Source organism: Onychostoma macrolepis, chromosome 05, assembly GCF_012432095.1.
Source record: "Onychostoma macrolepis isolate SWU-2019 chromosome 05, ASM1243209v1, whole genome shotgun sequence".
NCBI classification, from domain to species: domain Eukaryota; kingdom Metazoa; phylum Chordata; class Actinopteri; order Cypriniformes; family Cyprinidae; genus Onychostoma; species Onychostoma macrolepis.
This window is the reverse complement of record NC_081159.1, coordinates 11,745,336-11,755,091: the sequence shown is the minus strand read 5'-3', so window position 1 is coordinate 11,755,091 and position 9,756 is coordinate 11,745,336. Positions and strand designations below refer to the sequence as shown.

Here is a 9,756-nt window from a genome sequence, read left to right as displayed (position 1 = left end):
TCTGCACCCTGAAAACATTCATTCAATTCTGCCCCATCTGCTGTAATCAATAACCTGACCATCTTGTTTTTTTTTTTTGTTTTTTTTTTTTATTAAATGCACTTACTCTTAATTTCATCCCCCAGTGGTTTTAGTGAGAAGAATGTGGAGTTACCTATATGGCTTCGGCATTATAAATCACTTCTGGAGAGCAGATTGTACAGCAGTATCGATTGATCCTGATATATCACAGAAATTTACTGTCACTTCTGTTTTCAATTAAAGATACAATCAGTCAGATAATGACTTAATTGGATTTTACAGAAGATTGAGTTTTATTGTCCCGTGCTTTACGAGTTTAGTTAAGGAAGGCCGCTTTATCATAGGCTGTCAGCGCTGGGCTCTGCCGTGCCGCCGTGTCCTTCTGTTGCTGCTTCAGGTTTGTGTTCCAGCGACAGCCTGAAAAGTGTCTGTGGATTTGTTTTCCTTGAGCTGCTATTGTGCCATCAATCACGCTGGCTGCATGAAAGATAAAGCCGCCCCTGTCCCAAAGTCTCAGTGCATACTGGGACAGGTGCTAGAGCTGCATTTTCTTAAGTCAGGGCTGTTGGATTTAAGAGTGGAAGAGGTCATCATAAAAGTGTTTGATTACTGTATGGTCTGAAACAAGGCCCAGTTTAATCTGTAATAATACATTTATTTGAATTGAATGCATTTTATTTCGAAGGGGTTGTAAAGATAATAAAGAAGATTACTGGACAGTGGGGTTAGAATAGAAATTGCAACATTAATAAAACCGTGACAGTCAAATTTATGGAGCACATCCGGTTGCTTGTTGTTTTGAACTACTCAATATTATGTATTGATTTAATTCAAAATCAAATATCACCATACTTGACATATAACCATCTCTTTGGATGACTAGAAATACTGTGTCTGAGAATAACAATATTATGGTTGCATATTATTTGCCAACATATCAATGGGGCTAAAAGATAACAATTAGTGTTTTACATCATTTAAAAATAAACAGATTTGGGGAAATTGATCATTACGTCTCTTGCTCATCAGTGGATCCTCTGTAGTGAATGGGTGCCATCAGAATGAGAATTCAAACAGATAATAAAAACTCGACTCCAGTCCATCAATTAACATCTTGAGAATTGGAAAAAGCTGTGTTTGGAATAAACACATCAATCATGAAGGCGTTTTTAACTTCAAAACTTTACTTCTGGCTAAAGGCCCGTTCACACCAAGTATGATAATTATAAAGATAAAGATATTAGCGTCCAGCGAACGGATGTCTGTTTATTATCTGCCGCTTTAAATTCTCGAGATGGATTCTGATTTGGTGTCAATGTTTGTATCGTTCATCAGCTGGAAATAAAATCGTTCTGAAAGTGATTCCAATGATATTGTTTCTCTGTGCCTTTATCGTTATAGCTGTGGTGTGGACTCTGCTATTATTTAATATTGTGAACGGGCCTTAAAATGGGAGTCCTCCATTCATAATATTACTTTCTCCAATGAAAATGTTGATGGAGAGAAATCAGGAGAGAAATATGCACAGATCAAGCACCATTTACAAGCAAAAACAGTTCTAAACAAATATGTCTGTGAAGTTTGATGTGAATTATTGTGATGTTTTTAGCTGTTTCAGCTGTTTGGATTCTCATTCTGACGGCACCCATTCACTGCAGAGGATCCATTGGTGAGCAGGTGATGTAATGTTGAATTTCCCCATCTATATCTCAAAACTCATCTATATCTTGGATGACCTGACGGAAAAGGAATTTTCAGCAAATTTTTATTTTGGGTGAACTGTACCTTTAATATGATTCATTTAGTTCATGCCCAACTAATGTCAACAATGTGATCAAGCACCCGTGAATGTTACAGAATGAATATGAAACCCTTTTTCCCAGGCACAGTAGTTCCTGGATACACTAACTGTACAAATAAGCTGTAAAAAGTCTAATTGATTGGATACGAAGCTGTCAGTCAGTTACTGTCAATGCCTTATTTGTTGTTCTAACTTAAGAGTTTCAGTTGCACTTAGTTGTATAATTCAAGTCCCATCTGAGTGGGTTATAGAGGCAGACAACTATTTTGTTGTCTGTCTTTGTTCATGTTGAGATGGAGAGGGTGTGGCGGGGAGGTGTGGGTCCTGTCAGAGTCTCGGTGATTTGGGTGCCCTTGGAGGCTCTGTCCATACAGACATTTCACTGGACAGATGTCCTGTCATTACTCACAACATTGAAACTATTGGCTGCCTGTCAGAGAGCCGCAATGAAAGAGCAGCCGATTGGCTCTCAATAGACAGCTCATAGACTCAACATTGAGTCTATACATAATTATCACTATAAACCTCAATCAAAACCGACAGGAAATACAAAAAGAGCAATCAAATTAAATAAAAGAGCATTGCTGAGTTAAGTGCAGAAATCAAACTCTATCAAAAAATATACTTCAGTCTTACTAAGGTTTTTTTTGTATCATTTTTTATTTTTTTTTACATGTGCTAGAAAGGTATTCAGCCAAAACTGCAGTATCTGTACAATAAAGTGCAAATATTTAGATTAAACAGATATTACGTGGGTGGATGTCAGTGCTCAATGGCTGAAACCTTAGAACTTCTTACAAGCAGAAATAACAAGTCATCTTTTGTGTCTGTAACCTATGGTAGCACTATAATATAACCTATGGTATAACAATATATTCTATTATTCTCATTTGTAAATTGCTGGGATAATTGCATTTGCTAAATTAATTTTGTAATTGTAAATTATTAGGGAGTACAAGTACCTCCCACACCGAGTGGTTGACTATAGGTTTAGTTTGTGTCATTTACTCAGTTTATGGTTTCTTGGATCTTGGACCTGAGACATTTAATGGCTTTATTCTGTCCTTCAGTTCAGTATAAAACCGCTTTTGGGCTCCACATAGATAGCTGCTAACAGTGGTTCACTTAATCCACAGAAATAAAGAACTTCTTTTATTTTTAATTAGTGGTATTATAACTCTTAGGAGTATTGTTTTTCTCTGTCCAAACATCAGACTTTCCTTCTCTATTCTCTCCCATGTCTAACAGAAATTGTTCTTTCAGAAGCACTTACTAAAATTATCTTCCTGATGGATTTAATCTGTAAAACTGTCATGTAGACAGAAAGAAGATACCATATGTGTATAGATGCATCTTAATCTGAATTTTACTGGTAGGCATTTGGCTTCATTCATTTTCTTCACCATATGTAGCTATACTGTATAATTAATTACCTTCAAAAGAGCCAGGTATTTATTTATTTCTTTGCTGGTTTGAATTTTATGCTTATTTCATTTAACATGTTTATGTCTCACACAAGACTAAAGAAAGGCAAAAAAGTTTATCAAAAACACTTTATTTGTAAAAAAAAAAAAAAAAAAGTATTATAGTTGTTAACAACTGGATTGTACTCCTTTTACATTTAGAGGATTTGTGTAGATGGTGTTCTATGTTCATCTATGTCCACTGATGCCAATCACATTCAACATAAAAAAAATATATTTTACATAAAAATAATTTGAATGTATAAAATATTACATAAATATGAATAGGCCTACATATATTTAAATATAAATATTTGCAGTATGTTCAACAATATTTTGAGCTTTTTCTTTTTTTTCTCCTTTTTTTTTTAGAGAGAGAGAAAGAAATTATTTATTTATTTATTTTATGTAGCCTATTCATTTTCTGCAGTGTTGGTGAGAGACGTAAATAATTTTATTAGCATTTGTGTTGTCCTCCCACTCCCCTCGCTGTGAATTCCCCTCACCAAACACAGACTGCATGCGGCATTATCGTCACCTTGAAATTTCATCTGCTATTTTCCAATTAAAAGCTTAATAGCCCTGGAAACCGAGTTCATGTGGTGAAGTTTACCGTGGCCCCCAGTTCTCAAAGTTGTGTTGCCGGGATCCCATTACGTGCTTGAATAAACCCATTTAGGAACAGAAACGGGACTCGAGGGTGCCCGGTGTTGAGTTTCACTGGACTTTAAAAGCGATGGGCATCAGTTTAAGAAAGGTGTGCTCCAATTTACACCCTACGTCGCGCGCCAAATTGCATTTAAAATCTATGTATGTTCACTGTGTGCACAAAAACACATAAACTTGTTTAATGCAGTTGACATCGCCCAGTTCGCTTGATTCAATTAATTTTTTCACCCGATCCTTCCAGAATTAATTTGGTACAAGTCCAAATCATATTGCTCAATTAACTCTTGCTGCATGTCGGACTATTCAACATTTTTCATGGGAATAAGTTAAGAGCTTATTCAAATGCAAACCACCATATTATTGTCGCCTGTGTTTAATTCGAATTCACAGCGTGAGGTTAAACTAAATACCAAAGTGGTTGCAGGATTTTCATGAAAAGCGCACAGCGGTTATGTGAATTCTTCTCTACACTCCCAGTTAATTCTTGAAATTACTGCACTCCTTAGATCCTCATACGATGTTGAAAAATTGCTGTTGGTCCGAATTCAAACAACCAGTGAAAACGATAGATTATTATTATTGTTTATTTTATTATAGCTAATTCTCTTTATTTTTCCGCAGTTTGCGTATAAAAATTGAAACCTGTTAAAACCTGTACTGTGAATTGAATTAGACCGTTTAAAATAGCCTACTGTAAATTAGGCCTATTCAGTTATTTTCGGTATTTTGATAATTAAGCTTAATTTCACGGAGCCGATTTGTTTCTGGTAGCGAATGAATGAATGATGATGACAAACTTTTTGTTTGTGATATATCCTTCACTCTCAGAAATAAAGGTACAATAGCTGTCACTGGGGCGGTACCTTTTTCAAAAGGTACTTTTGTACCTATTAGGTTCAAATATGTACACTTTAAGTACTAATATGTACCTTTAAGGTACCAAAACGGACCCTTTAGGCACAAACATGTACCTTTTGAAAAGGTACCGCCCCACTGACAGCTTTTGTAACTTTATTTCTGAGAGTGTTGTGTTGTGTACTTGTAAATGTTTAAAAAAAATTAATAAATAGATAAACAGCCTAAATAAATGACAACAGTATGTTCTGTTGATGTACCGTCCTATACAGTTGCTACACAGACGATTAACATTTGCTGTTATTTAAAAACGTTTTATTAAAACTTAATGGAACACAGCTGCTTGTAAGTAAAAACAATGCAAACGTTTTTTTTGGTTGGAAAAAAAAAAAAAACATTATTACAAAATGTCAAATTTATGGCTGTTTGTATTAGAAGGTTGCATGTCGGCAAAATAGCCCACAAAATTCTAACAGTAATTATAAAAGCGAGACTTCCTCCCTCTATCCATCCAGTGTCAGGGTAATGTAAATTGCTCGTGACCGTGATGTGAGAAATAGAAGTCACTCGTTAGTGCGTGTCAGATCGCCTGATGCACTTCTTTATTGCGGGGCGAAAGGTGGATCCTCGTCTTAAAGAGTCAACACCTCTCATCACGAGTGTAGCGAGCAGCAGAAGGGCTTGATCTCTTGACTATACTTGACAGCACTCTTCCTCTACATCTTATTCTGATGCACTTGCGCCTCTGGCACCTCTGGAAACGACTTGAGAAATGAATGGCTACGGATCGCCCTACCTCTACATGGGGGGCCCGGTGTCCCAGCCGAGAGCGCCCCTCCAGAGGACCCCCAAGTGTGCCCGCTGCAGGAACCACGGGGTGCTATCCTGGCTTAAGGGGCACAAGCGTTACTGCCGTTTTAAGGACTGCACTTGCGAGAAATGTATTCTGATAATCGAGCGACAGCGGGTCATGGCGGCTCAGGTGGCGCTGAGGCGGCAGCAGGCGAATGAGAGTTTGGAGAGTTTGATCCCGGAGTCTCTGAGAGCGCTGCCAGGCATCACGGTGGGGAGCGGAGAGCAGAGCGCGAACCCGCGATCAAGCGACATAGACCTGCGCTGGAGCTCAGAGACGGTGACCCCTAAACCGCCGCAAGGTAATCGCTTGTGTTAGTTATACAATATTTGAGACATTGTAGCCTACTCTTTTAAACTTCGATTTAGGAACACTAAAGACGACGCGTATTGCGTTTTGCACGTGGGAAGATTCTCTCAAAGTAATTATAATTAATTCATTTTTATTAATTATAATTATCCTATTATTTTTTATTATTGTTACAAAATGTATTATAAAAACGAAACTGATTAATGATCTTAACTAAGAACACGACTGAGTTCTCTTGAAATAACTTCACAACATAAAAAAAAAAAAAACAATCACAAATATCTAACAAAAATGATCTTTGCAGTAGTTTCAGCAACAGTCTTACTGATCGAGACTACATGATAATGCAGAATGCGGGCATTTTTGTTTCCTGGAAGTATTGCCCGTTTTCCTAAACCGGCAAAAATACACTTATAATAAGAACTGTTATTAATAATTTTGTTCTAATTAAAAATACCTTTTATTCTTATTATTATGGTGTTGTTACTGAAATTTTAACCATCACAAACACGTTTATTACACCAAATTTTTTTTCAGTGTTTGATACATTAGATTAAAATACCTAAATCCCAAACTTGAATGTTCTGCTAAATTATTTAGTCCGAATAATTAAAACACAAATATTTAGGACAATCCGGCATGAAGCCGAACGAAACTGGCATCGCCCACCATCCGTCATAAACTTGGGTTCTTGAAAGATTATTATTATTTTTGTATTCTGTGATCGACAGTGCACAGCAGGTAGGGTATAGACCCCGTCGGTCATTTCAGAGGAAGGTCAAGCTCAAATGCAAATGAAGTCCGAATGAATGTAAAATGTTTCTAAAGTAATCAGTTTGCAAAACTGTAGTTAAGTGGAATCGACGAGAGATTTTTCAGTGCCACCGCGTCAGCGTTTTTATGTGAACAGCTAATAAAGTCGCTCATTATAAATCACAGCAGTGCTGACAGGTCTATAACCTGAATGTTGCACTTCTAGTCTGCAGAATCGGACAGTGTTTGAGTATAGCGAGTTAGCTGGACTTTAATGTGTTTACAGTTAATCTATTAACTTTAGCTATTTAAAAAAAAAAAAAAAAGTCAAGCCTTAAAATATTTAAATAAATGTTACTGTTAGATCGACAGTTAATGTACATTGTTATATATGTTATATATTGACAGTATAACGTTTTAATGTTGCTGCAGCAGCACTGTATTACCATCTTTGATTATACAGTACATACTGCTCATGAAGTATTTGCTGGTGTGTTTTCCAGACCTAAATGAGGACCTGTCTGGTGAGCAGTCTGGTGGAGAGAACGGTGGTAGTGCCAGTGACAGAGAACCAGAACCAGCCAGCTCCCCTGAGGAGTCCAAACCTAACCTGTGTTGCACCCCTGACACCTCAGACCCTACTCCCCAGGCTGAGGAGACCCGCTTTGGCCTGTCTAAATCCTGCACCGACCCAGAACCCAAAGCTGACAACCCCAAATACTCCCCTGAGCCCAACATCCTCATCGAAGGCCTCTCAGGCTCTGTATCTCTCCCTTTCAGCCTGAAGGCCAACCGACCTCCACTGGAAGTCCTGAAGAAGATATTCCCAGCCCACAAACCAGCAGTCCTGGAGCTCATTCTGAAAGGCTGTGGTGGGGACCTGGTCGGAGCCATCGAGATCCTGCTCTCCAGCCGTTCTACGATGAAACCAGAAAAGGTTCTGTCTGAGAACTCAGATGCTCTGGTTCTCCCCTCAAACGGCCATCTCTTTGAGCACCCGCTGAGTTCGTACCCGGTCTCGTCTTCCAAGTGGTCGGTCGGTTCGGCCTTCCGTGTTCCCGATTCCCTGCGCTTCTCCACAGAGCCTTCTGCTGGAGTTGTACCAGGTCCTCTTAGCATGCCGCTCCAGCACGGCTTCCCCCAGCCGCCTCGATACCCCCTCATGCTGAGGAATTCATTGAGCCGTGGCCAAGCCGGGCCCTTCGTGCACAACGATGTGACTCTGTGGAATACCATGACATTACAGCAGCAGTATCAGCTGCGCTCACAGTACATCCCTCCATTCTCAGGCCCCACAGCCGGAGTGATCCGCAGCTCACCGCTCCTCACCAGCAGGCCCACCGAGGAGCATCGAATCAGCATCCAGGAGGAGAGCTGTCCTGTCATTGCCAAACAGAGCATGTTTGCTGCAGATGAGGAGTATGATGAAAGATCTGACTCCTCAGACTCCAGGATCCTGAACACTTCCTCCTAACTCCTAAGCGGTTTGAATAGATGGATGGGGGGAAAAAAAGCACTGAAATATGTTTCAAATGGGTTCTTGAAATGATACAAAAGAGACACTGCTCATCAAGGAGCGCATTGAAAAGATATACAGTGCATTACTTGAGGTATTGTATTTCTAACAGATTTGAGGTTGTTGTGCCAACTTAATCATGTGTGGAATAACATTAGCTTTAATTTTGGGGGGAAATCATTAAGGTACTATTATTTGACCAAAAAGTTTGAATAACTTAATATATTTGAGCACAGTGATCTCTAGTTCCACTTTGCATGAAATGTACCATTGATAACAGTTTAATGTAGAAATATTCCAGCAGTCCTGCATGTAAAAGTATGGCAAATAAACCATCTATGTACTGTTACTGTCACTGTGTTTGCCTCAGTCAAATACCTACATGTATTAGATATCAGCAAAACGAAACAAACTCTTTAAAATAAAAGAAAGAAAGAAAGAATGACAAAACTGCCTTAAAATATAAAGTATGTCTTCAAAAATTCAATAGCAACTCTTTAGAATAAAAATTAAATAAAACTTAAAGGGACACCTTGTATTCTCCTCGTATTTAATCCTCCACAAATTCAGTTTTTATGCCTCCATTTATGCAGCAAGTACAGCTGTAAGGTATGCCATATTTTAATATATTTTATTTATGTAATAATTAAGTCTACCATTAACAATACTAAATAAACTTCTCGTCATCATTCTCTTTATTTGTTTATCATTCATAATAAAATAACATTTGCTGTTTATTATCAGATGATTTACGTTATTTAACGTAAATGTGAAAAGCGTGATTATAAAATTAACACAGTGGGGAAAAAGCCTTTCAAATGCATCAAAGTGTAAGCCTTTATCATTGATGAATTGAGCAAAAAATTGAGCTAACTGCGCCATCTAGTGGACATTCTTAACAATAGAGAAACTTTCAACAATAGTCCTGCTTCCTGTGTGGCATTATTCGTAGAAACGTAACCAACACACCTAGCCAACATCAATACAATATGTTAGACAATATGTTTAGAATGCATTATTTTATAGATTATTTTATAGAAAACATCAAGATTCAATTAAATTAAATTTAAGGTAAATCTAATTCTCCAACAAAGAATTGTTCCATCATCTTTTTGTCAAATTATAAAATTCATACTGTATTATTATTATTATTATTATTATTATTACTGTCGTAGGCCTACATGATAAAACGTAACTTAAAGGCTACATTCATTCAGAACTAAATGGCGTTTTGTTGTGACTTGTTGCTTATTTAAGACACCCTGTTTAGGTTTCATAGTGTTTATAAACGTACAATGTGATGCTAAACCAGCGGTCGCTGAGTTTGCAGGTGTTGCAGTTCTATTTAACACATCTGTTGACTTAACCGAGCGACAGCTTTTAATGCTGACATTTGAATTTGTGCCTCTAAGTCAACAAGGCCCTGTTTTCTCGAATACATCAGCCGGACAGACAAATTATGAGTGGTTAAGCATTCAGCAGGCTGCACGTGTTGCCGATCCATCAAGCGTCTTAA

At 37.9% G+C, this 9,756-nt stretch overlaps 1 protein-coding gene across 1 annotated transcript; it reads left to right on the top strand.

The window, feature by feature from the left end:
• The first annotated feature begins 4,947 nt into the window (after positions 1-4,947).
• On the top strand, positions 4,948-8,812 carry dmrt3a (doublesex and mab-3 related transcription factor 3a). Its single transcript, XM_058775599.1, has 2 exons — positions 4,948-5,963; positions 7,228-8,812. Exons 1-2 carry the CDS (start codon positions 5,582-5,584, stop codon positions 8,196-8,198), a joined length of 1,353 nt encoding a protein of 450 aa, XP_058631582.1. The 5' UTR covers positions 4,948-5,581; the 3' UTR covers positions 8,199-8,812.
• Positions 8,813-9,756: the final 944 nt, after the last annotated feature.

Coding starts and splice junctions, on each gene's coding strand:
- dmrt3a (XM_058775599.1), top strand. CDS start 5,582: ATGAATGGCTACGGATCGCCCTACCTCTACATGGGGGGCCCGGTGTCC. Junction 5,964..7,227: donor GACCCCTAAACCGCCGCAAG/GTAATCGCTTGT, acceptor TGTGTTTTCCAG/ACCTAAATGAGGACCTGTCT.